The following is a 27,805-nucleotide window of genomic DNA, read 5'->3' as shown; positions in this document are numbered from 1 at the left end:
AATCGGAAGGGACCCCCTATATCAAAGTAAACACCTGGTTCCAGAAAATTCATACGACTTTACTCAAGGTCACCCAGCTAGTTAGGGGATGGAGAGTTGACACCACCAATCAACTGCTTCATTTTTATAGAATTGCTTTATATTAGTATGAATTTAAAAAGTTACTGAAGCTGCTGAAGATCTGAAATTCAAAATGATCTGTGAACTAAAGAACAATAGTGTGGGAAACTTTGAGGTTTGGCTTCTGATTATTTCTAACTCATTTGGAAGGTCATTTACTCTTCCCTTCAACACACAAGAAACATATGAAACCCAACACTAGGGACACACTGTGGGTAAAGACTGCAATCTTCTGGCAGGATGGCCCCTGCACATTTCTAAGGTCTCGTGGCCAGCAGAGAGCACAGCAGAGGGCTGGAACCCCCAGCCAGCATCAACAAAAGCCCTCATGTGTCAAGGGGTGTCTCCAATACATGGCGGAGGGAGGGCCAGACCGGTGGTGGTCCCTGTGGAAGGAGGTGGAAACAGACTGACATCTTTTGTTCTTCATGAGAGAACTCATTAAGAAGATATATGGGATGAGAAGGGGGACAGAGGGAGGAGAGAGGGAGGCAGGGCAGACCAAGCACTGGAAGGCGGGTCGGACCCTGCCACCACTGCCACTCCCTGGGCAGCCCCAGCCTCAGTTTGTTCCTTTGCAATTTGGAAATTACAACCCTTACCTCACAAGGGAGGGTTGTGATTAAGACTTGAAGGCACTCTGTCCATTAGAAAGAGGAATAAAATGTTACTCGTTATTGATTAATGGTCAGAGACCAACAGCTGGAGGTAGCAATGCCAGAGAAGGCTTGTGGTTACTTAGTTGTTATTGAAAAATTAATAAACTCTCCATATTTAAATAGTAATATGGTGAATTCGGGTCCCAAGTGCCTTGTTCACAAGTGAAGGCCATTGAACCCTGGGGGCTTTTGAACAATCTTATCTTGTCCAAGTCACCCCTTTATTTCATTGTATAAACCTGGAAAAGCCCAAATGTCACGTTTTCTCTGGGCTAATAACTCCATGAGCAGAAAGATGTGCTCCCTTTAAATGAGCATGAACTGACAGCTCACATACAGACTCTGCCACAGCCTTGTTAATTGTGTTCAGTGACGAGTGTTCACATATATCCAAGATTGACAAGCATGTACTCAGACTCAGACTGGATACATCCCCCTGGGCTTGAAGGGCAACCCCCAGCAGCGAGACTGGAAGCTTCCAGTGCTCATGGTCAGTGGGAATGGAAATGCTCATGGAATTTGGGTACCGGAAGCAGTTTGAGGGAAGTGAGTCTGAAAAAACGTGATTCTACACTGTGCAACCTCATCTCCAAGCTTGACATGATCTGGTGGAGACCTGCACCTTTGTAGGCCCAGCTGGAACCTTGCAAAGAGCACTTACCATCAGGGGATCAGCACATTTTAAAGGGGGCTTAGGATGGTATAAGGAATTCTGTTCACAAATACCCAAAAGATGAACCCATGGGGTCATCAAGTGTGAGACTGCAGGAGGCAGAGAAAAGCAGCTGACAGGTTCCCACTGGAGCGGGGGTTGGCTGTTCTGTTGAAATCAAAGCTGGCACTGACGGTCAGGTCATATGATTCTGAACAGCTTAAAGGGGACTTGAGGGGACCACCCAGCCAGGTCAACCTTCAAAGAGACATGCTTCCCTATATGGGCTCACGCACTGACACATACCCCACAGCAGCTTGGGGCGGCCGACTGAGCTATTTTTAAAGTCCCAATGGCGGACCATCATCGCCTACTGTGGAGTGACCCACACACCTTAACCTGGGTCTCTTTGGTGAAGTTCAAAGTCTTACTTCCCCACAGAAGGACCTGACAGATGAACCAGAAAGTTGGGCTCTGCACGTTACACGTGACCAAGAAGAGAACACGCTTGGAAGATGAAACTAAATTCTGCAGAACTATAGTGAACCCCGAAAATCACTGGCCTCTCCTTTTCCTTCTCATTTTTAGTTGTTCCTTCCTCAAATGTTGACTCATTTTTTTGTTGAGCAAAGATCTCCAAGTGGGCAGGAAGCTTTCCTGTTCTTGGGCAATGTGTTATAAAGGGCGAGGTCTGCCAGTGAACTGGCCTCGGTTTTTACTTTTTTGCATTTATCCCATAAAACACTCACCTCAGGTTTGTGAGCGCCTTATTTTTTTTTTTTAAATATATTTTATTGATTTTTTACAGAGAGGAAAGGAGAGAGATAGAGAGTTAGAAATATCGATGAGAGACAGAGTCATAGATCAGCTGCCTCTTGCACACCCCCTACTGGGGATATGCCCGCAACCAAGGTACATGCCCTTGACCGGAATTGAACCCGGGACCCTTCAATTCCCAAGCCGACGCTCTATCCATTGAGCCAAACCAGTTTCGGCATATTTTTTTAATTTAGCTATTTGATTCATAGCTGAATACAACTCAATTATATTTTCTAAATGCTTTTTGGTTCTTTCCCCAAGTAGCTTACTTTAAAGAATCATGAGACTAACCTCGACTGCATCTTAGATTATGGACATGCTCTATAGAGTGATGTGTACTGATTCCAGGAGGTGTGTGATCTTTGAGGCTAACCAAAAACCCACTCCAGGGGTTTCCTGTTATGTGGGACAGAGCTGTGAAAAAAATATTTAAGTAGAAAAAGCCAGGAAATCATTAAGCTTCCAGAGTTCTTTGGTCAGAGTGCCATGCTTCTTATTATTCAAATGCCATCTTCGTGACACCTCGAGTTTGATCTCCACAGAACTGGCCGGACAGTCACACCCCGTTTATTTTTGGATGTGTCATGAATTCTGCCTCATTATGGTGTTCTATAAATAGACACACTCCACACCCCAACTCAGCTCTGACACCTCTTACATGACATCTGAATACCCACTACAGGTTTTCAAAATGTCAGGTCGATAAACCTCTAAACTTTTGTAGGTTTCTGTGGATAGAGAATTTGAAGGAACAAACAGTGGCAGATCAGCAAGGACAACTGTTGAGGAGCAATGGATGCCGTCCGCGCTGGATTTCAGGTGAACAAGGAGTCAGACTGCCTGGGGTTGAAATCTATATTTTGCAACTTACAGGCTATGAGGCCTTGGGCAAGTGGCTTCGCCTCTCTGAGCGTTAGCTCCCTGTAGCAGGAGAAATGAAGACAGTGCCTGACTGTGCAAGTACTGACTGGATCAGACAAAACAACACAGTCCACCCAGACCATAACACTTCTGGAACACGGCAGGCCCTCTGCGAGGGTTGACTTGCAAAAGGAAGACTGGATCAAGAGAAATAAAGATGGACACACCAAAATCTAAGAGTATTTTTAAGAAATGTAAATACGGCAAAAAGAAAAACGGACACAGAGTCAGGTGACTCCGTGTCTGTTTAAGCAACAACAAGCTCACCAGTGGCCATGCCACTGCAGACGTGTAAAGTGGGAGGCATCGCAGGCCGCTGGCCGAGCTCTCCACCCGCCCGACACTGTTTCCCGGCCCCTGCACAGCTTGGTGCCGCCCCCGGAGCTCACTGGCACTGAGAAGCCCGGGCTGGACCAGCTGTACTTTAAACTTGTTTCTTCACAAAAAGGAACAAGCCAGCACTATTCTCAGGAAGGAAAAAAGAAGACAAGCTTTTTTCCTAGAAGTAAACTCAGCAAGTTGACTGCTGCCTGCCCCCGTTTACACAGGCCGCATTATTCCCGGGCCTGTCCCAGGCAGTCTTTTGTGCCACACTGGCCCGTGCAGAGGGCGGCCAATGCTCAAGGGTGGCAAAAAGTGCCACATGCTTGGCCCTCCCAGTGAGCTCCTGGCTCTTTTTTTCTCCCCCCCCCCCCCATGTTTATACAGATTTCAGAGAAGGAGATTGAAATATAGAAACATTGATGAGAAACATCGATCGGCTGCCACTGGAGATTGAGCCTTGATCAGGAATTGAACCGGCAACCTCCTGGTGCACAGGATGATGCCCAACCAACGGAGCCACACCGGCTGGGCTCAGCTTTTTATTTATTTATATGACCGAGAACAGCTGCATCTGGAGTCACTAGGCTCTCCACAATGACAGGTAAATTAAATATGCCCATGTGCATTTTAAAGTAGTTCGAAAAAAAATCTTGAAATCTGCAAAGGCTATGACGTGATTTATCAGCCTTGATTAGAAAATAATGTTGGGTATCGAGTACCCTGAAGGTTAAGTCCAGCTGTACCCACTGGAGAAGAGAAATGCCGCATGCCAATAGGTCACTAACACCTCCTTAGCTCCCCTTTACAGATTAGAAAATAGGGTTGGGGGGTAAGGCCACTTGCCAAGGTTAGAGAGCGAGGAGCCAGAATTCAAACAGGGGCACCAATCTCAAGGCTCTCCTCTCACCTCTGGCAAGTTCATCCCCTAAGTCCCTGGCACGGGGCACCCCCTTCTCTGAGAGCGCGGGAAGGGCCCTGCCTGAGGCTGTGCCGGGCCCGGGCCGCTTACCTTGGCCAGCCTCGCGCGCTTGATGAGGTCGTTGAGCTTGCGCACGGCCGCCTTCTGGGGGAGGCTCTGGATGTCTCTGAAGAGGTCCTGGGCCTCGGCCTCGAAGAGCCGGCGGTTGTCGGTGTTCTGCAGGGGCTGCGCCCAGAAGGAGCCGATGTAGACGCGCAGCACCTCGGGTGTGTTGATGACTTTGCCCAGGGACCACATGAGGGCCCCGTAGACACGCATCAGCTGCTGCGTGTCCACCTGGTCGGCCTTGTTCAGCACCACGCGGATCTTGTCGTCCTGGCCCCGGAAGGCCTTGATGGCCTCCGAGAACTCGTCCGAGATGTCCAGTTTGTGAGCGTCGAAGAGCAGGATGATCCGGTCCACCCGCTCAGCGAACCACTGCAGGACTTGGCAGAAGTCGTACCCTGGGCGAGAGAGGAGCACGTCAGCGCGGCCACTGCTGCGTGTGGGAGACACAGGTAACCAGAGTCTGGGACTCACTGGTCCCCCAGCAGTGGCCGGGGAGCGGGCCCGTCTCCAAGCTGGAGGCCTCCCCCCGAAAATCACTTCAAACGGGGCCTTGGGAGTGGGTGAATCTTGTTAACCCTGGTGCTCCCAGGAGCCCTTCTGTGGGAAGAAACGGATTGGAAAGGGGCTCAGTCACCCTGGGCACTGCTTTCTTCCACATCTGGAACCTCATCGAGTCCTCACAAGTTTCCTGTTCCCCTAGCACGGTCCTTGGGGCGATGGAAAGACGATCAATGGCTCTATAAATCACAGGCCATGGGTCCAAAGCTCCTACTTCTCCCAGCCTCTCACTTTCTGGGAGCACCAGAGATGGAGAAGAAAGAAAACCCAGGGGCCACCTGGAGACCCCCTGGTGTTCGGTAAGCACAGGAGAGGAACTGCCTTTTCTTGACCCAAGTTTTTAAGAGTGTTAAGGAGGTCAAAGGTTGGGCTGGCTGAAATTGTGACCAAGATTTATCATTTGGGCTATTTATATCTTAAGGATGTTGTAAATATTAAAAAAAATTATGTCTCACAGCCATTCTATGAAATGGTCTCTTGCCAATTGCTATTTTAAAGAGGCTAGGCCCACCACAGGTTCTGTTTAGTTAGCTTTGGCCACGTGCCAACACACTTCACATCATGCAGTTAAATCAACACTCCTCTCAGCCTGTGCTCAACCTTGCAGGATTTCCCCGAGGAGCAGAGTCCCGTAAAAAAAAAAAAAAAAAGCTAATAAGAGGAGGCTTATTATTAATCTCAATCTGATTAACTTCAGAACCAGAGTCTCAGTGCAGCCAATCAGAGCCTGGATGGCATCTTTCTTGACTCCTACTTTAGTGTGTGTGTCTCTTGTTTTAGATTTTGAAAACTTCCAAATGCATACAAGTCTAAAGAATCATAAATAAGTCTAGTTTATTTATATAATAAACTACCATACAGCACTGAGGATGAACTAGATTGTTACTTGTCAACACAGGCCAATCTCCAAAAAAATTGGTGCATAAAAACCAAAAAAAATCAGTTTCAAAAGGATATGTACAGTCTGATAGCATTCAGGTAAAATGCAAAACCAAAACCAAGAAATACTCAATTGCCTGTGGATGCATACTGCAGCAGAAATACAAAAATGTTAACACCCGTTTTGGGAGATTGGGAGTGAGGGATCTAAGACGGATGAGAAAGTGGCTAGAGGACAATGACCTATTAGGCAGAAATAAAGGAGTCCATGCACTAAACTTCCCATGAAATTTGAAGAGCAGGTGTAAGGGGAGTAGTTGGAGGAGCAAACTGACTCAGACACATTTTTAATATAAAAGGAAGATGTTCAGCAATGCCGAAGCCCCTGACTCAGCCTCCTCCCGGAGGAAGCTGCTGCCCGGAGCGGTGTTTGTCATCAGCACCGTTCGTGTGCTCCGGGCCGGGAGGTTCACTTCTCTGTTCTGCCTCACTCCCGATTCCCTGGGGACCACGCGGACAAAAGTCCTCAGAGTGTGGGCCCACGTTTACTGCATTGCTGTCAGCAGCCAGTGCAGAACAGAGGGAAAAAACAACAACAATATCCAACGGGTCACTCAGCAGCATGTAAAGATCCGGAGTCAAGCTCTCACTCTGAGTTCTTTCCCTGTGAGGCAGAACACACAGAGTAAGTGGTTCTGTCACTGGGGACTGGCTTGTGGGCCAGAAGCCGCAGGTCCCGGTGGCGGCTCAGCAGACGAATGGAGGCGCTGTTCCTGGGAGCTGGGAAGGCCGCTGGGACCCGCCCACCAGAACCTGCCTGTGAACGTGCTTTTCCAGTGGAGATGATTGGCCTCTCTCTGACCCAAAAACTCACTTGATCTCCTTTGTGACCAAAACCAGGTAACTGGAGGTTCAGAAACAGGTCAAAGAGTATCTGTGTTGGGTGCACAATGTGCATTTTCTGAACACCTTTTAGGGCACAGATGGTCTGGAACCAGACAACCATCACCTCCCACCATAGCGAATCACTGAATCTTGAGGGAATGATGCAGACACAGGGAGGAGGAGAATGAGACTTCATTCATAGGGGCGGTGGCTTCCTAAGCTAGCTTTTGAGCCTAGTTCTCCAACCTTCTCATTCATTCTGTGAACAACCTGATCTTTTAGAAAATTCATTTCCTGCTTAAGTTAGCCAGAATCAGCTTCTTTGGTGTGCTACCAAGGGCCGTGACTGGTAAGTAATTCCCCCACTGCCCCCCTTCAACAATTTCCGACTTCTGCCTGCTTCTTACAATCAGCACCGAAGGAAACTGCCACTCCCGTAACTGTCCCCACAGGTGCACACGCAAGGTCAGCCAAGCAGACAGCATCTCTTCCTCCGAGGGCCCCCTGGCCGCAGGGTTGGCCCTGATAGCACCACATGTGTTTAAGCTTTAACTTAAATTTGGGTTCCTAATTGTTACTTCCAATGTTTTTTTTTTGTTTGTTTTTTTAAAAAAAATATATTTTATTGATTTTTGTACAGAGAGGAAGGGAGAGAGATAGAGAGTCAGAAACATCAATGAGAGAGAGTCATCGATCAGCTGCCTCTTACACACCCCCCACTGGGGATATGCCCGCAACCAAGGTACATGCCCCTGACCAGAATCGAACCCAGGACCCTGCAGTCCTCAAGCCGACGCTCTACCCATTGAGCCAAACCGGTCCCGGCTGTTTTATTTTTTTTATTTTTTATTTTTTATTAATAAATATATTTTATTTTTTACAGAGAGGAAGAGAGAGGGATAGAGAGTTAGAAACATCAATGAGAGAGAATCATCGATCAGCCGCCTCTCGCACACTCCCCACCGGGGATGTGCCCGCAACCAAGGCACATGCCCTTGACCGGAATCGAACCCGGGATCCTTGAGTCTGCAGGCCAACGCTCTATCCACTGAGCCAAACCGGTTTCGGCACTTCCAATGTTTTTTAAGAAAACTTTATTCCTACACTTTGGTGCAATAAAAAGTTATAGGGCACCGGACTGTCAGATGTAAGTTTATTATAAGTGAACCATTACTCATCTCCAGAATGGCTGCACGGGCACATTCTCTTGTTCTAAGATAGTGAGAGCTTAACAAGGTTAGAGCGGTGCAGGCAGGTAGGTAGGAGTTTGTCACTGAGCTGGTGCAAAAGGACCATTGGTCAGACATCAGGTGTCACAATCTAAGGTGAAGAGATCAGTGTTTCAGAAGAAATCAGAATTATCAAAGCTGAGAAAGGCTGGTTTACTCAGCCCCCACCCTGGTTTTTATTATTATTTATTGGCGTTAAGTACCTTCATGTGGCTGTGCCACCACCACTACCATCCACGCCGAGGACTCCTTTCATCTTCCCAACCTGGAACTCTGTGCAGCACTGTCCTCCTGTGCCTGGCTTACTTCACTTTAACATGATCTCCTCAAGGTGCATCCATGCTGCAGCATGTGTCAGAATTTCCTTCCTTTTTAAGGCTGAATAGTTCTGCTCAATTTTTCTGTTTTCACGATATAAGATAGGCACCGAATCCCTATCTACCAAAAAGTTCTGGCTGATTTTTTAAGGAATGATTTAATTTATGATGCTCAGTCTGCCTGAATAAAGGCAGAAGGAAAACAGCGACCCAGAGACCACTGATTCTCAAACGTGGCCCTGCACCAGAATCAAGAGGCCTGCTCACACGTGGCCTCCCAGCCCCTCCCAGAAGCACAGGATCCAATCCCTGTGTTCGGGTTCGGTGACCTGCATGTGATAAGCTCCCTGGCTGAGCTCGATGCCTGGTACAGTTTGAGAACCACTGCCTTGGACTGAAACTAAAGCATGGATTGCAGATATGTCTGTGTTATAGTTGGTCAGCAAAACAAAACATATTTGAAGTGGTTTCTTTTTATTATTAAAAGTTACCAATAGATGGTTAGATGGTGCATCTTGGAATTGAGGACACACAGACTTTGAATCTGTTTATTTGAAGATGGATTTTAAAATTCACGCAAGCTCCACTATCACTGCTCCTGCTGGGGCTTGGCGCTGGCAAGCCCTTCCCCTCTGGCTTAGGATCTAGAAATCTAGCCTAAATCTTCCTCATTCTTCAAAAAACGTGGGTGAGAACTGATTAAGCTATATGCTACTTAACTTCTTTAAGCCCCCATTTTCTCATCGGTAAAATCAGGTTAGTGAGTGATTTCATGAGGAAATGCCTTTATTGTGTGCAATACAGTGTTGAGATGTGGGAACCTTTCAATCAGTCTGAGCTAGTACTATTGTTTCTGCTCGCTCCTCGGCTGCAGGTGGACTCCACTGCTCCCTCTTCTGAGCTCCCGAGCCCTTTGCTACGCTCCTGCCACCCCCCCTCACAGTGAGTTATCATCGGATGGATGACAGGGCTCTCTGAGACCACAAATTCTCTAACTGCAGGGACATGTCTTCCTCATGGTTGTATAAGACAGTGGTTCTCAGGGTGGGCTTCGGACCCAGGCTGCTTGGGACCTAATCCTGGCTCCGTTACTCACTAGTTCTGAGACGTGGGCAAGCTACTTAACCGCTCTGTGCCTCTTTTCCTCATCTGGAAAATGGAGCTAATAATATTATCCACATACCTCACGGGGCTGTGGAGCTAACATATGTGGAAACATTTAGAATCATCTTGGCACCTAGAAAGCTCTCCAAAACGTTATCTACTAGTTATTTTTAAAATCTTTGTGTCCAGTGCCTGGTCCATGGTGAGAGGTGCAATAAATATTTGTTGAAGGGTGTCTAGCTTGGCAAAGTACGGTCTGCCACCAGGGAGAGAAACAAAATTAATTAGCGTAAAGGTGACAGTGCAACGAAGCATGAGCCAAGCGAGGGGCGGCGCTCAGAACACAGCGAGCAGAAGACACCGCCTGCGCAGAGCCGCTCGTGCTTCAGAAACAGAGCTCGCGGCCTTTCTTTTCTGGCTTGTGAAACGGATGAGTTCTACCAGTTGGCTTTAAAGACCCAGGTTACACCTAAGAGAAATCCATGGTTCTATCGCAGCTACTTCCTGGCGTGAGAAAGCCCAGTGTATAATAAGCACGCTGGCTGGGATAAGGCAGGGCGTACGCTGTCCTCTGTAAGGGGAGAGTAGTGGATTTCCCCAAAGATTCCGTTACAGAAGGTGGCCAGGTCCCATTTAACACGAAGCAGGGCTGTGACTGCTACGTAAAAGCGGTCCTCAGACTGAACGTGGCCCCGCTGCTGCTCTGTTTGGCCTACACAGTGTCCGCATTTGGAGTTGACTGTCTGTGGTGCAGACATGCGTTGTCCACCCGGTGCCCACTTCTGAGTGAACACACCACGGCTCCGACCCAGCCTCAGAGACCAAGCTGTGCGCTCGGAGAAGCCACCCCAGCTCTCCTGGGCTTTTGTAGGTCGCACAGCACCCAGAGGACGGTGCTGCGTTAGTTCTCAGGCGTCTCCCTGGCTGGGCCTGGAACGCCTGGCGGCGGGCCCCTTCTCACTGCTCTCTCTGCATCGCACAGTGCTCACCGAGAGCGGGTCTCCGCAAACGCTTCCGAGGACTGGATGTTTTCTGTGGAAGTGCATTAAACGTTGCCTGATTTGGCTCGAAACCATTTTTTGGCACACACCTCTCTAGAAATTGGAAATATATCTTGGAATTTAATGAAACATGTTAGATACAAAAGTAAAGAATGGATTAATTAATAATTACCAAGTGCCTAGGATGTAGCTGAAACTGTTGCTGAGGAACATACAGCTATAAAAGGAGACTGCAAGCTTTACCCATAATAGCCCTCAAATGCAAACAATCCAAATGTCCCAGACAGTAAACAGATAAACTATACACAATGGAATTAAAGCGATAAGCTGACACATGCAACTCGGGTGGGTCTCAGAAATATCATACATGCTGGTGAGAAAAGCCAGACACAAGAGTACACACTGTGTGAGTCCATTTAATCTAAACCCCCGGAACAGGCAGAGCTAAGCCACAGTGACCGGGAACAGATCAGCAGCTGCCTGTGGCTGAGGGTGGGGCTGGGACGGACTGCCAAGTGGTGTGAACAAAGAAGGAACTTCTCAGGGTGACAGAAAGTTTCTCTTTCTTGATGATGATGTTGGTAACACAAGTACGCAAGTTTGTCAAAACTTGAATACAATTAAAATAAGTTCATTATTACATCCTGTACTTCAATAAAATTGACTTAAAAAGTAAAAAGTAAAGAAGAAATAAAGAGGAAAATAAAGAAGAAAAGAAAGATAGGGGAGGGAAGAAAGAAAGAACCAAAAGCTGCTAAACTGGTTTAAAGACCTGGAAGATAAAATCTGTTCATCGAGGGGCCATGTAACTAATCCGGGCTGACATGCAGTTGAATTTAGCTGAAGCAAGAACCCTACACTTTAGTTGAAATCAGCCTTAATCAAAGAAATTAATGTTAAAATTTGGCTAATCCATTAGAATTTTGAGAGTCGTGTAATTTCACATGATCTGCCTTTGGCTGCTGTGTGAAAACAGCCTCTCTTGGTGATGGGTTAGGGACAAGGAAGCTCTGAGTGTGTGTGTGTGTGTGTATACATGTGAGCATGCATGCAGATATTATGTATGCATGTATGTATATATGTAAGTACCAGTGTGTGTGCAGGGATCAACATAATAATAGAACTGTCTCCATGGTGCTCAATATATTTAAATTTACTCATTTAATTATGGACATTTCAGTTCTATAAGATCTTCCAGTGGAACTTTTATTAGCCTGGAACAAAACAGATGTAATCAGTCCAATGTTTAAAAATATAATTTCTATCTTTGCAAAAAGCCCCCAAAGCCCTATAGCCCGGGAGCTGGGAAAGAGTGTTTGTCCCGTGGAAGATCCCGCTTGGCATTGCTGGCTCCGCGTTCTGGGAACTGAGGGAGGGGGCAGGAAGGAAAGGGCCCCTTCCACCCAATCAGGGCTTCCGTCACGGCCCCGTGGAAACCGGTCTCCGTCCCGGCCACAGGGACCCACCAGGAAATGGCATCTGAGGTTGGAACAGTAGCCCTGGCTCAGGTAAATATAGGGTGGGGGCCCTAGGAGGCAAATTTGGCAGAATAGTTTTAATAGAACAGAAAAAAAAAAAAAGAAAAAGCTTCATTTTGTTCCCAGAGCCAAGATTCTAATTACAGGAGTTTTAAACAAGACTTGTATCAATAAAAGGATGCAAGATAATGAAGGACAGCAGGACTGAGGCCAGGTTCTCCCTCCCATGCCCCCAGCTCCATTCTTGGGGTGGCCAGGCCACTGGCCAAGCTGGACTCTGCTCAGACTGCTCCTCTTTGACAGGCCCCGGCTGACCCCCTGGAGCTGGCAGCTAACATTCCTCCCCCAACACTCTCCAGGTCCCTCCAAGCTGCCTCAAAGGGTAAGAAATCCTTTTGTTTAAAATATGTTTTTATTAATTTCAGAGAAGAAGGAAGAGGGAGAAAAACACAGACATATCAATAATGAGAGAGAATCACTGATTGGCTGCCTCCTGCACACCTACTGGGTATGAAGCCCATAGCCCAGGCATGTGCCCTTGACCAGAATTGAAACTGGGACCCTTCAGTCTGTAGGCTGATGTTCTACCCACTGAGCCAAACCAGCTAGGGTGAGATCCTTTTTTTTTAATAGCTGCATAGTATTTCACTTTTTTATCCACTCATCTGCTGATGGGCACATAGGCTGTTTCCAGATCTTGGCTATTGTGAATAATGTTGCTATAAACATAGGGGTGCATATACTCTTTCTGGTTGGTGTTTCAGGATTCTTAGGATATATTCCTAGAAGTGGGATCACTGGTCAAATGGCAGTTCCATTTTTAATTTTTGAGGAAACTCCCTACTGTTTCCATAGTGGCTGCACCAGTCTGCATTCCTACCAGCAGTGAACTAGTATTAACTTTTCTCCACATCCTAACCAGCACTTGTTTATACATATTCTTATAGCATTGTAATTTTTCTTCCATAGCAGTCATACTCTACTAATACCCCAGTGCACAGATTCATGCATATTGAAAGGAAATTAATTAGAAGGTGGCCAGAGGGCAGGTCTGGGTGAGATGGGCCAGGCATGCCCTGGAGTGAACTTCCCATGGTCCCTCCCTGGCCAGCCGGCATCCTAGCTCAAAGGGTGTCTGCGGAGTGAGCAGGGCCCTTCCGGCAGGTGGGGTCCCTGGGCCTGGCCTGCAGGGATTATGCAGAAACCAGCTCTCTGACATCCTCCAAGGGGTCCCGGATTGTAAGAGGTCAGTTCTTGGGTAATGCTCCCTGGGATTGGGCTCCCTCCTCTCTGATTCCGGGGTGTGTCACCCGAGAACCACTGCTGCCAAGTCACTGCAGCTCAGCAGCTCCTGTGTTGAGCATCTGCCTCCTGGTGGTCAGTGCACATCATAGCTACCGGTCAGAGCGTCTGCCCCCTGGTGGTCATTGTACGTCATAGCTACCGGTCAGATGATCAGACGGTTGCTTAGCTTTTTATATATATAGATAGTGATATATTTATTTGGTGATTACAAGTCAGAAATTCTACAAGGGCAGACACCCCACCTCTCATTTCATTCAACGCTGGACACCCAGCATCTACTATCAAACATAATAGGTTTTTAATAAATTTGGTTTATTCCTTGAAAAATTAAATAGAACTACCATATGATCCAGCAATCCAAACGAATTTAAATCTGGATCTTGAAGAGATATTAGCATTCTCATGTTTACTACTGCACTACATATAATAGCCAAGATGTGGAAACAACCTAACTGTCCATTGACAGATGAATGGATAGAGAAAATGGGTGTATACAGACAGTGGAATATTATTCAGTCTTAAAAAAGGAAACTCTGCAGTATGCACAACATGGATGAAGCTGGAAGACATTACGTTAAGGGAAATGAGCCAGTCATAGAAGGACAAACACTGCATGCTTCCACTTACATCAGGGATCTAACAGTCAATATCAGAGTCACACAGTGGAGTGGTGGTTGCCAGGGGCCACTGGCAAGGATAACAGGTAGTTACTATTCAATAGGCAGAAAGTTTCAGGTAAGAAAGAGGAGTAAGTTCTAGAGATCTGTTGTACAATACAGTGCCTACAGTTAATAATACTCTATTATACACTAAGACATCTCAGAGGGTAGGGGGTGGGAGGGACTGGAATAAATTAACTGAAGAACATATATGCAGAGTCTCATGGACACAGACAATAATGTGGTAAAGGACTGGGTTGGGGAGTGAAAGATCGGGTGGAGGGGGCAAAGTGGGAGAAATGGAAGACCTCTGTAAGTCTCAACAAAAAAATTTTAGAGGGTAGATTCCCTTGTTAAACAAATAAAATAAAATAAACTTGGTTTAATGAAGTGAATTGACATGAATAAGAAGTGTAACTGATTTTTTTTTAAAGCAAGTTAGAGGATTTAGTTACTTAAATAGTACTGTTTCTTTAAAAGGCTGTTACTAAATATAGCAAGTACAAATTGACTAAAAATAAACATCAAATATCTGGGATCGCTCAGGTATTAAATATATATTTTCAAAAATAGTCACTTCAGTTAAGAATAACAGCTGCTTCAGTTAAACACGTGCAAAGAGTCCTTGTATTGTTTCCAGGCTGAGTTTACTTTGCAACTGGAAAAGGCTGTTTCTGAAAGTGCTAATGGGGTTGGTGTAGAATACTAAAAATAAATACTCGCAGCAAATATTTACTGGGCCCTATCGACATTCCCACACTGCTCTGAGAGCGTGGTATCGACAGACTCTCCTGCAATCCTCACGAGAACCCCGGGAGGCGGATCCTGTTATTACCCCGATACAGAGACCCAGAGAAGCCAAAGAGCCAACCCAAGGGCACACAGCTATTTCCCGGGGGAGGCCGTATGCAAACCCAGGGACGGGGCCCAGAGCCTGTGCCGTTACCCACCGCACTGTACCACAGGTATACCAGAATGGTGCGATTAGGGATCACGTTTATTTTCTTCTTTGTTTACCTTTTTAAAAAAGTAGTTTTCTAAGTGTTCTACAATGATTATATACTATTTTTGTCATAAGGAAAGATAAGCCCAGGAAAAGGGAAAATTAGCGTTCACAGAGTAAAAATAAGTGGTCCGTAGGCGACTGGGTTAACAACATTGAGGGAGGAGTTCCTTTTCTTCTACGATGGTGTTCACAGTGGTTGGGGTTGGATTTCCAGTGTATGGCCACCTCAAAAAACAGTGAGGGCGAAGTAGCGTCTTTGCGACTACACAACCCTGGGACAAGAGGCAGCCCCATCAGCTGTGTGAAAATGAGTCCCAGACACTCAGCTCCTCAGTCTACCTGCCTCCCCCTGCCTCCCAGGTGACCAGACCCGGAGGGTGTAGGTGGGTAGGGGCTGATGCTAAGGCCTATCTAGGAGATCCACAGGCTGCCTGGAGACGACAAACCTGTGGCCTCCGCGTCTGCACAGGGTCCGGAGTTCATTTTGTGGAGGTTCAGTGTCGCCTCCCTCAGGGTGTTCAGCTAGCAATGGCCTCCTCGGGGAGAAGGTCACTGGTTATGAATAAACCCTACAGGAACAGAGTTCCCGGCCCCCCTGTGCCTGGCCTGCAGGGGGTTGGCCGTTAAACATATCACAATTGAAATCTAGGACTGAGCCTGTCCCGGGATGGGCTTGGTGTTGTGTATCCACTATCTCCTCTCCCCACTCCTTCTCCTTTGGAATGTAGTCCAAGACCCTGCGAAATAATTCTCTGTGCCTGTTTCCTCCTAAAATAAATAAGCCAACGCCACAGCCTGTCTTTCCTTCCTCTGGAGGATGTTGTGAAGATAACGGCGGGCAGATGGGGCCACGTGACCCTGGAGGCCCCTCGCATCACAGATTCACACCACGTCTCGGACGGGGTCAGAGGAAGGCTCCACTTGAACATTTAACCCGAGGAACACTGCTGCCTCTGGTCAGTGACCCGGTAAAAGGGAAAATTAGCGTTCTTATCTTATTTTCCATCTCAGATTAAAAATTAGGTTAAGAGGACTGAGCCTAGAAACACACAGTAACTTACAAGGCATTTTTGGCTCTTTGCCTGAGACAGAAGTTGGTGAAAATCTATCAAGAAAAATCCTGCAGGTCCCGGGGCCTGGCGCAGCCATTTCACTTTGCCGGCTCTTAGCTTCTACCTCTATCTGATGGGTCCAATGACCAGTGAGGGTGTTCTTCCAGATCTCAGTTATATGCGGCGAAAAAAAGAAAGAGATTATATATGGTGGTTCTAAATATTAAGCTTTTCTAAAATAAAGAGTCAAGTTCTCAGGAGAATCTGTTTTGTGTCTGTATAGGTATCAACTAGCTACAGTACCAGTATAAGAATGCAAAACTGTTTAAGTGGCTACAGGAATACTCAATGACTAAATCCAAATGACAAAATTACCAAATAGCAAGTTTCATTTTATCATAGTCATTCCACTGGACTCATGTCCTGTGACATTTTGGGCTGGTTTGAAGGTCCTTCATGTTTCCATAGGGATAGTTAGTTGCCCTGAATTTTAACTTACTTGTCACTCAGTTCTAAACAACTCTATGCTGAAAGAAATGATCTGACAAAAAGTCATAGAATTTTGAGACTTTCAAGGATGCTGAAGAGGTCATTACATTCAACCTTCTATTATTATAACTAATCGAATCCAGGAATCAAGTGTAATGCACAGGGAAACTGCCCATTCCTCATTTTCAAGTGGGCTTTGTGTACCTCGGGCAAGAAAGTCTGAGACAATACGTCCATAAATCAGACAGTCAGTCTGTACTTGCACTGGGTTTCTTGGGGCAAAATGCCAATAGTATACAGACTCCACCCAAGCGTGATGAGGCCAAATATTTACAAGCGAGGCTTCAATCTTGTCACTTTGTAGTTCAGAAGGGCAAAAAAATAATGTTTCTTCGAGCCACAATTTTCTAGAGAGAACTGTTAAACCAAGAGGATGACAAATTTGGGATCAACAGCCTGTAAGGGCTTGTAAGCACCTTCTGACCTTGGACGCCCTGCCTTGCCCTGTTCCTCCTTTTAAACTTTCCCAGAGTTGCATGAGTGTTCTGTGAGCATCTGGAAACTAGCCAGTCATGAAGTCCAGCTCCAGCCACTGAATTATCAGCTAACCCGCTCCTAAAGCCAAACTATTACTCAGAGATAGTTATTTCTGGGTTTATGTCACAGAAGGAAAGACAGATCAAGTCAGTGGGGACCGTGTGAGTCCACACTGGGTTCCTTATTAAAAAGAAATGAGTCACTTGTTTTACTAAGTAGAAGTCCATGCAGTTACCAATAGTACCTCCAGAAAGGAAACACTTTGAAAAGATCTGTCTATATGAAAAGATGCTCTACCACACTAATAATGAGAAATGAAAATTAGAATTATAATGAGATGGCATCCACCTATCAGATAAAGCAATCACAAAGCAAGATAAAGAAAAAAAGAATAATTGGCAGTGCCCTGCGTGGGGAGGGTGTGCGGATCAGGCACTTCTGCCTTGATGGATGCAATAGTTACATCTTCTGGAGAGGGCATCTGGCATCAGCTACACAGTAAAAAGACCACAGTTCCTTCTGATTCAGCAATCCCTCTACTAGGAGTGAATCTTGTAATTACACCTGCACATTACTGTGCTGTGTGTAACAGCAAAAGATTAGAAACAGCCAGAGTGTCATCCATCCAAGGATACCAGCTATTAATGTGGGCACATCTTATCAGAGGGAATAAAGAAGGAAGCAGCGCTCAAGTCCTGACATGGAGGTGCCCCGAGGGTTCCTGCTAAGGGGGGAAAGGTTGGTGCGGAGCAGTGTGCAGAGGATCCCATTTGGGGAGGAAGCCTGGGAGACTGCAGGCGGGTTTGCCCTGGGAGAGGAGTGGGTGTGGGTGGGACAGACACTCTTCACTAACATTCTGTAAGTTGACTTTTTCATCCTAAGCATGAGGCAGTGGTCCAGAAGAGCACTTGGGAAAGGTGAAGTCCTGACTCAGTGGTCTGACTTATGCTTTGCATCGTGATCTGGAATCAGGCAGGAGATGGTTTTGAGAAAGAGACGAAAAGAATCCAGGCGATTTAGAGGCTTCTTGAGGAAAACTAGGTCACGGCACACCTGAGAAATATCTCCAGATATGAGAAAGAGGGTGTTGGCAGGAAGGATTGGAAACGGATGAGAGCTGGGACCCTGGGCCACAGGAGGACACCCCTCTCGGCTATTCTCTTCAGCCACCTGCATCTCTAGGCATTCTTTCTACAGCTCTGCTGTCCAGGCCAAAATTTTCCTTTACCCCCTTCCCTCCTTTTCTGGGTCCCTGGAAGAGCCAAGTCCTTTTCTGACTGAGTCTCAGGACTTGACCACCATCTGCTCTCTCTGGGGAATCTCAGATACTTGGCTGAGCCAACCCTTCGATCCTCCTGGTCAGTCTATGCTAGGACCATCCCGTTCCATGACCTGAGCAAAGATCTCCCTCAACAGGACTCAATGGTTTGTACACATTGTTTCACTTTCTCTCCAAACAACCCTGCAAGGGTCCCGCAGTGAAGCAGAGGTGCCAGGATTTGAGCTCAGGTCAGCCTTCTCCAGGGACCACAGTAAAAAGAGGAATCTGGGGTAGCACTGGGCCTGCCCCCTCTGCTTCCCTGGAAAACCCAGATGCCCTGAAAGCACCACTATTTTCAGTGTGTTTCCACCTCCACCTGGTGAAGATGCCCGCCTGTGGGACACCAGTGCAGAAACCCGGCTTCCATCCACTCCGCGGTCCTCGCACTCAGTGTGCCTCCCGGCTCATGTCTACGGAGCACTTAGGTATTGGCACAGATTACCCAGCTTCTCACAAGATCCAACCCTGTGACTGAAAGTGCCTTCTCCATTTTACAGAGGAGAAAACCGAGGCTCACAGAGGTGGAGTAGTTTGCCCAGGTTTTCCAGCTATGAGTGGGAGAGCCAAGGAAATGGAAAAATGTCTCAGGCCAGTGTTTCTTGGCACCATACTGCCCCTCTCCGGCCCAGAGAACCTCTCTGCCCCATGGATTAGGGAAAGAGGGCTTTGCCAGGTAACAATAGGGATGGCGGCCGTGTAACAAGAATGTCCCCATTAGAGCAGGGAAGTTATTAAATGTTTGAAAATGTGAATGAGAAATCTTTAAGAAATTCATTCTTTATTTTTCTTTAGGGGTTGCTAAACATCTTACTTTCCAAAGAAGTCTAGAAGGGTTTCGGGTGCTCCTACATCGAGGGAAGGCACAGGCAAACACAAAGCAAGAGAAAGAAAACAATGATCGGCAGTGCCCTGCATGGGGAGGGTGTGTGGGATCAGGCACTTCTGCAGGATCAGTCCAGGCTGGCCTATGCCCACGAGGCTAATGCAATAGCAGTTACCTGGTCACCTGCAGGGCAGGGGCCCTAGTCCCTTCACCCGGGAGGATGTTGGCCAGTCTCAGTGCTGGGCTGCCCCTCACCCCACCCAGAGACACCCCCCTTTCCCTTATATCTTCGGTCCTGTCACCCGAGGGCAGCATTCACACCGGTGAAGTGAGGTGTGGGACACAGCTCAAGTCCATGTTGATGGGTTTTCCAAGTCTGTGATCATGTTTTCTCTCACTTGGCTTGAGGTGGCAGAGTACATAGGAGCCGGCAGGCTCAGTGCTACCCCAGATTCCTCAAAGCGGGGACCTCCTGCATCAGGACCCCCCCACAGCCAATTTTCTGGGCCCATCCCAGAGCTCCCAGGAGTAATCTGTGTTAACTGTTTATCCTGAGGCCAGAAAGTAGCATATGATCCCCGTGGCCCAAGGGTCACTGCTCCAGGCTTCAGTGCGTCACGCGCAGCCTCACTGACTCCAGGGCGGTGGGGGGGCTGAGGGGAGAAGGTGACTTGAGAATGGGCAGAAGAAATGACAGAGACAGCATGGTGTCAAGGGAAGAGAAAATCAACCAATCAAATGAACCCACAGAAACGGAGACAGACCCAGGGCTGATTCTGGTATTGCCCTAATACAAGAACATCCGGATGCTCATAGTGATAATTCTGGGTAATCAAGAAGTAATAAGAGATAATCCTTCAATGGCTTCCTGTTCCTCTCAGCATAAAATCGACACAATTCCCTAAGGCCAGCATTAGCAGGCCTGCCCGACCTCCCTGCCCACCACTTCTCCAGCCTTTCCCGAACTGGCCTCTGCCTGTAATGCCCTTCCCCCAATTCCCTGCCAGGCCGGTCCCTTCTTGCCTAAATGCCACTCCGCAGAGACCTCTTCTCACTACCCATGTAAAGTGGAAAAGCCCTGACGTGGGACTCAGCCAGTGTCTCCTCCAAGTCTGTGCTTCTGCTTGCATTTGCCCAGGGTATGCTCGAGGAAGGCATAGAGGACCCACTCTGTTGCTGTCAAAACTAAAGCTCCTGGTGCCTGACACAGTGTGTACTTCAAAAACCTAGCAGAGTGCAGTGCACGGCAGATTTCAATGTAAGCACACCTCTTCCCCATGCCCTGCCCTCTGAATGAGAATGCAGGACAGTGGGCACTGTCTTTCCCAAAGATTACCATTAAAAGGCGCTAAAGACAACCCCCAAGAGATGTGGTATTTGTAAGAAGAAAGCACCAATTACATGGAAACCTGGCCCACATGATACCCTTCCCCAGTGCTGCTGCTGGTGGTGTGTGTGTGTGTGTGTGTGTGTGTGTGTGTGTGTGTGTGTTTGGGGGGGGTGTCTGGGGTGGCGTATCCCTGGTTTATGTCCTTGTGGTTAACAGCACATGATCTGGAACCAGGAAGTCTGGTTTGAATCCCACTCAGCCACTTACTCGTTGCTTTATCAAGTCACCTTAAAACTTAGTGGCTCAAGCCGAGACTGGTTTGGCTCAATGGATAGAGCGTCGGCTTGAGGACTAAAGGGTCCCAGGTTCGATTCCAGTCAAGGGCATGTGCCTTGGTTGCGGGCATATCCCCGGTGGGGGGTGTGCAAGAGGCAGCTGATCGATGACTCCCTCTCATTGATGTTTCTAACTCTCTATCTCTCTCCCTTCCTCTCTGTACAAAATCAATAAAATATATTAAAACAAACAAACAAACAAACTTAGTGGCTCAAACAACGTGCTGTTTCCTCAGGTCTGAGGGCTGGCTGGCTCAGCTGGGTGGTTCCTGACTGGGGTCTGCCATGAGAAGGCAGTTAGATGGCAGTTGAGGCTGGAGCTGGTCACCCACACAACTGCTTCACTCGAGTCTCGGGGGGGGGGGGGGGAGAGAGACAGGCGGAGGCTGCCTAGCTTGGGCTTCCCTCACAGTATGGTGGCCTCAGGGGGGTGGACTTTTTAGACGGCAGGTGGCTTCCCCAGAACAAACACGCCAGGAGGTCCAGGTGGAACCTTCAGGGCTCCCTGTGATTTTGAGTTGAGAAGTCAGAAAACACCACTTTTGCTCATCCCACTGATCAGGGGAGGAGACAACACCAAGGCATAGATACTGGGAGGTGTGGTTCCTGGTGGTGGAGGTAGAAGGCAGCTTTTGAGACTAGCTACCATACTGGCTACCAGGCGGTGGGTGAATTACTAAACCTCTCTGTGCCCAGCCTTCTCTCCTATAAAATGGGATAATAGTTCCTACCACACAGAAGAGCAAATGAGTAAATAATATGTGGAAAGCACTCACCAATGCACCAGGTATTAGCTGCTATTATTATTATTATTATTATTATTATTATTATTACTACTACTACTACAACTACTACTATTACTACTCGAAGGAGCAAGGAACAGACCTTTTCTTTGATTAATCCCTGTATCCCAGCGTCTGTGAAATGTTTTATGCTAATGAGCTACTCTATATGGAAAGTAAGAGTAGTGCCCTCCCCCCCCCCCCCCCCATTTTGTGTCTCATTTAAGAGTTCAAAGTTTGGGTAGAGCCCTATCAGATGTGCTCAATGATTAGAGCATCGACTTGTACACTGAAGGGTCATGGGTTTAATTCCTGGCCCGGCCAAGATGTGTGAGGAAGGCAAAAATCAATGTCTCTCTCACATCAATGTTTTTTTGCTCTTCTTCTCTCTGTCCCCCTTTCTCCCTCCTTCCCTTCCACTCCCTCTAAAAAAGCAATAGAAAAAATATCCTTGGGTGACAATTGACAAAACAAACAAACAAACAAAGTTTTGGTAGAAGAGGTCATTCCTCATGATGAAATATGCATTTAAAATATTAATAATAATGAAAAATAGCTGCCAGTGTTTGGCAAATGCCATTCTGAGTCACTGTAATGGCAGGCTCACATTAAGGACAGAATAGCAACACTTGTGGTGTGGAATTTCCCGGGCACTGGTGGGAAAGGAGCCATGAATGTGTTTATCAGCAAACTTCCCCCAAACAAAAAGAAACCAGGATTTCCTGCTGGAGGCCAAGGAAGCGAGTGATGTCCAGGACCTCACAACTCAACTCCAGACTGGCCTCAGTGCCGGGCAGAAAACAGGATCTGACAAGTCCTCAGCCGGTGGCCCAGCCCAAGCGGATGGTACTTTTCTGTGACTGCCAAATTCAAACAAAGCTCAGAGACAAGTCATTGAACTCAAGCCCTAAATAGAAAAATGGCTTCAAAATCCATCCACGCCTGTGGACACATGTCGTATACTACAAAAGTCTCTACCATGTCATCTGCCTCATACCCCTCGGTATTCCATACAACCTTTAGGATAAAACCTAGTCTCCTGACATGTGTGTTCACCAGCCACATAACCAAGTTCTGGCATCAGACACAACTCGCATTTCTCCTAAGGGCCCTGAGCTCACACATCTTCCTGGGTCTTACACACATTCTTTCGGCCAACTGGAAGAGAATAACAATAGTAAGGGCAGCTAGTTATCCTTCCCTTGACCATGAACCAGACAGGTGCTGTGGTGAGAGTTACATTCTGTCATCTCACTTTATCCTGACCCATTCTATAAGGTCCTGACCTCACAGGCCGATGAAATCACTCATTTACCTTGACTTCATTAAAAATGAAACATTTTGTGCTTTAGATGATATTAAAGCGAAAGACAACCCAGAAAATAAGACAAAATATGTGCAAAGAAGATATACACGTGGCCAAAGAAGTCTGTGAAAAGATGCTTAATATTGTCAGTTATCAGAGAAAAGCAAACCAAAACCACAACAAAAATACCACTTCATATCTACTAAAATGGCTCCAATCAAAACAACAGTGTTGATGAGGATGGGGAGAAACTGAAATCCTCATACATTGTTGGTGGAAATGCAAAACAATGGAGTCACTTTAGAAAACAGTCTGGCAGTTCCTCAAAATATTACATATTGAGTTAACATATGACCCAGCAATTCTGCTCCTAGGTATATACCAAAAATAATTAAAAACATATGTCTTCACAAAAACTTGTACATGAATGATTATTGCAGCATTATTCATAATTGTCCCCAAAGTGAACTAATGAAAAACTAAAATGTGGTAGAGCCATACAATGGAATGCTATAGTAATATATAAAAACCCTGGGTCATAATGACCAGTAATGACTGAGGCCCAATACTGCAGTCAGCGCTGACTGCTGGGGAACTGAGAATCAGGGTCAGAGACAGGCCTGAAGAGAGAAGCAGGGACTGATCTGTTGCCTCTGTGGCAGCTTTTGATCAGCATGTACCTCTCTCTCTCCCAGTCTGGCCAGCAGCTGCACCTCCATTTCTCTCCAGGCCTCCACCAGGGCTGCTGATCAGCCCTGACTTTCTGATCATTCCCCGTTGATAGGTCCAGAGACCTGACTGGCATAGAAACCAATCAGAGTGAAGTGTGAAGAACCAATGGCTGCCTAGGAGATCGAGCTTTTGACGCTGACTGGCATAGAAACTGACCAATAAGAACCAAATCTAGATCAACTGTGAGGAGGCAATGGTTGCCTAGGAGGTGGAGCTTTTGACACTGACTAGCATAGATACTGACCAATCAGAACCAAATCTGGGTGAAGTATGAGGAGCCAATGACTGCCTAAGAGGTGGAGCTTTTGATGCTGACTGGCATAGAAACTGACTAATCAAAATCAAATCTGGGTCAACTGTGAGGAGCCAATGGCTGCCTAGGAGGCAGATCTTTTGATGCTGACTGGCATAGAAATTGACCAATCAGAACCAAATTGGCCAGCAGAGGAGGGCAGTTGGAGGTGAGATCAGGCCTGCAGGGGAGTGCAGTTGGGGGAAAGATCAAGTTGGCAGGGGAGGGCCATTGGGGGTGACATCAGGCTGGCAGGGAGGGCAGTTGGGGGCAAGATCAGGCAGTCAGGGGAAGGCAGTTGGGGGCGAGAGCAGGGGAGGGCAGTTGGGGGCGAGATCAGGCCGGCAGGGGAAGGCCATTAGGGATGATCAGGCAGGCAGGCAGAGGCAGTTAGGGGTGATCAGGCAGGCAGGCAGGTAAGTGATTAAGAGCCAGTGGTTCAAGATTGTGAGAGGGATGTCTGATTGCCACAGGGAGCGGGTCTAAACTGGCAGTTGAACATCCTCAAAGGGGACTCCAATTGGAGAGGGTGCAGGCTGGGTTGAGGGAACCCCCCTCCATGCACAAATTTCATGCACCAGGCCACTAGTTCAACCATAAAAAGGAGTGAAGTACTGATACATGCTAGTACATGGATGAACTTTGAAAGCATTGTGCCAACTGAAAGAAGCCAGACACAAAGGCCATATTGTATGATTCTATTTATGTGAAATATCCAGAACAGGCAAATCCATAGTCAGAAAGTAGAATAATGGTTGCCAGGGTCTGGGGAGGAAGGGGGAGAATGGGTAGTGATTTCTAATGAGTATAAAGTTTCTTTTTGGGGTGATGAAAATGTCCCAAAATTGGTTGTGGCGATGGCTGCACAGCTCTGTAAATGTACAAAAAAAAATTCACTGAATTATCGAGAAAGAGGAGGGGGGGAAATGCAAATAAAATTTTGGGGAAAAGAATGTTTTCTCGTGGTAGTTTTGCTGATTCTGCCTACCTCCACCCCCCAGTTGGAGGCTGGTGAGGCCCATTGTTCACTGCATTTTATTAGAGCTTGTTTGCAGGTCCACCCATACCAACAGCTGTGAGCACCTGGCCAGGGTCTATGCCTCACTCATTTTGGAATCCAGGACAGTGTTTGGCACTTGGTACATAGCCTCTAGCATGCCCCTAAAATTGCCTGTTGTTTTTTACATAATCACTTTTAAAATAAAGAAATGCCAAAAAGATCACACATGCATGCACAGTTATTTTAAAATTCTTTCCCATCATATATTTTAAGCTGAATAATCAGAGTGTTATCTCTTTTCTATTTCCTGAAAGACATACAATTTCAAAACTGAAAACAAGTTATCAATAAAATGACCAAGATAATGTAGAGAAAAGGTAGGAACACTATCCAAAAATAGCATTTTTAATCCCAAACAACAAACTTCACATTTAATCCCAAACAACAAACTTCACATTTCACATAACTTGACAAAAATTTCCCTTACTCTCTGAGACAGAAGACTTTATGAGACAAGAGACTAATATCTATCTATCTATCTATCTATCTATCTATCTATCATCTATCTATATAAAAGCCTAAGTGACCGAACAACAGGTTGCTATGATGCACTGATCACAGGGGGCAGATGCCCAATGCAGGAGCTGCCCCCTGGTGGTCTGTGCACTCCCACAGCCAACCTCCCCCAGCTGGCCAACCTCCCGCAGTCCCTTCCCCTGGTCCCCGGTCCGGGACAAGGAACTAGGGGTGGGAGGTAGTGGATGTGGCCCTTTTCCCAGGGTGGGCCAAGGACCGGCTCCCTTCTTGGAGCCAGCAGCCAACCTCCCATGCCCTGTCCCTGCCCCCAGCCAGCAGGCCCCAATTGCCCACTGTGATGGCAGTGCAGTGGTGAGGGAAGGATGAGGGGGAGGCGGGGAACTGTGTGGTAGCAGAGTGCCGATGATGGCGGTGTCAGCGTTCGTTTCTTCCACGCCTGGCCCAGTGACTGCTGCCTCCTCTCTGGCCTGGCCCTGATCAGCCTGGCCCTGATCAACCTTGACCACCAGCCAGGCCTGGGGACCCCACCCATGCAAGAATTTCATGTTCCGGGCCTCTAGTAAACCAATATAAAGGTTAAATTCAGCCTTTGAAAATTCTTTGGCCTTCAACAACACCAACACAATGAAATGATGAAGCTAATATTTATTGAGCACTTACTATGTGCTAGGCTGGGCATTATTTTCTGTGTCCTATGTATTAACTCAGTTACAACAACATTATGCACTAGGTACTATTATCTCATTTTATAAAGAGGTTAACAACTTTTTAAAAGATTGGAAAAGGGTTGGTAAGTGGCTGAAACCAAGGAAATTCAATTCTATTGTTTATGCACTTCCTGCTTCACAAAGGACAGTCTTCAGAGACTTCAGTCCCTTGATTTGATCAAAGAAATCAATTTGTAAGATTCTGGGTTTACAGGCTGATTCGTGTAGGTTAAAGAAAAGATCTGTGGTGCTGTGGAAGAGCTGGGACTGCCCTGAGCTGGATCTGTAATTGCATGGTGACCAGAATGAGGGAGAAGATGGTATTGTCTTACAACCACCTCCTCTTTATTTAATTACTAGAGACCCTCAGTTTGGCCTGCGCCCTCCTGCAGTCTGGAACCCGTTGGGGAGTCGGACTGCCAGGTTTCGGCCTGAGGGATTTAGCAGTGCGGAAGCGGCAGGGGCCAGGGCGGACTCCCGGCGGGAGCGGGAGCAGCTCTGCTGCCGCCACTGCTCAGTAGCGCTGCTGTGCTGTGGAGGCGGGAGAGACCTCCACTGCCGCTGCAGCTGCGCCCGCCTGCCATGAGCCCAGCTTCTGACTGAGTGGCACTCCCACTGTGGGAGTGCACTGACCACCAGGAGGCAGCTCCTGCGCTGAGTGTCTGTCCCCTAGTGATCAGTGCGTGTGATAGCAACTGGTCGTTCGGTCGTTACAGTCATTTGGTTGTAACAGTTGCTTAGGCATATATATATGTACAATATCTATATCTATATATATCTATATCTATATCTATATCTATCTATCTATATATATATATTTTTTTTTTAATTTATTTTTTTTCCCCTTCTCTTATTTAGAATACTATCCAAGTAAGGCCTGAACTTCCTTGTTTCAGGGTAAGCTGGCAGGAATCTCAGGCCCTTTCAGGAACTCTTTTTTTAAAAAAATTATTAAATATATTTTTATTGATTTCAGAGGGGGAGAGGGGAGAAAGATAGAAACATCAATGATGAGAGAGAATCAACAATTGGCTGCCTTGCCGAAACCGGTTTGGCTCAGTGGATAGAGCGTCGGCCTGCGGACTGAAAGGTCCCGGGCTCGATTCTGGTCAAGGGCATGTACCTTGGTTGCAGGCACATCCCCAGTAGGGGGTGGGCAGGAGGCAGCTGATCGATGCCTGTCCAGGAATCAAACTGGTGACCTCCTGGTTCCTGGGTCAACACTCAACTGCTGAGCCACACACGGATGGGCCCTCTCAGGAACTCTTCCTGAAGTTCAGCACTTACACCTACGGTTTGGCTGTGAGGCCCACCTCAAGGACAGGCCCCACCTGCCACCACTGCCCCACCTGGGGGGCTATTGATCTCTGAAGTCTCTTTAATCTAGTGCTTCTTAGAAGGGTCTTCGCTGCTGTTGAGCCTGGCCAATGTCTTGCGCCAAGCCTTCTTGTCCTTTTAGGAGACAAGACATTGGTATTTTCCTCTCTAGCCCTCATTTCCAAAGCCTGTGAGGAAGTTGTTCTTTTCTGGACGTCTCTAAATGTTCTCCCGCCTTTCTTGGGCAGCCTTCAAAATCTGGTCTTTTGTCTTTCAAGTTAAAAAAACATGTCATTTAAGTG

At 47.1% G+C, this 27,805-nt stretch overlaps 1 protein-coding gene across 1 annotated transcript in view; it reads right to left on the bottom strand.

The window, feature by feature from the left end:
- The window catches only part of EHD4 (EH domain containing 4), a 76,525-nt gene that overhangs the window by 12,080 nt on the left and 36,640 nt on the right, over positions 1-27,805 (bottom strand). Inside the window, exon 4 of the mRNA XM_084885495.1 lies at positions 4,505-4,917. Coding sequence (XP_084741621.1) covers positions 4,505-4,917 — 413 coding nt within the window. The remainder of the gene's footprint in view (positions 1-4,504; positions 4,918-27,805) is intronic.

Source organism: Pipistrellus hanaki (assembly GCF_964339955.1).
Source record: "Pipistrellus hanaki genome assembly, chromosome: 1".
In the NCBI taxonomy this organism is placed as follows: domain Eukaryota; kingdom Metazoa; phylum Chordata; class Mammalia; order Chiroptera; family Vespertilionidae; genus Pipistrellus; species Pipistrellus hanaki.
Note: the sequence above shows the minus strand (reverse complement) of the source record. Positions and strands in the feature narration are given on the sequence as shown.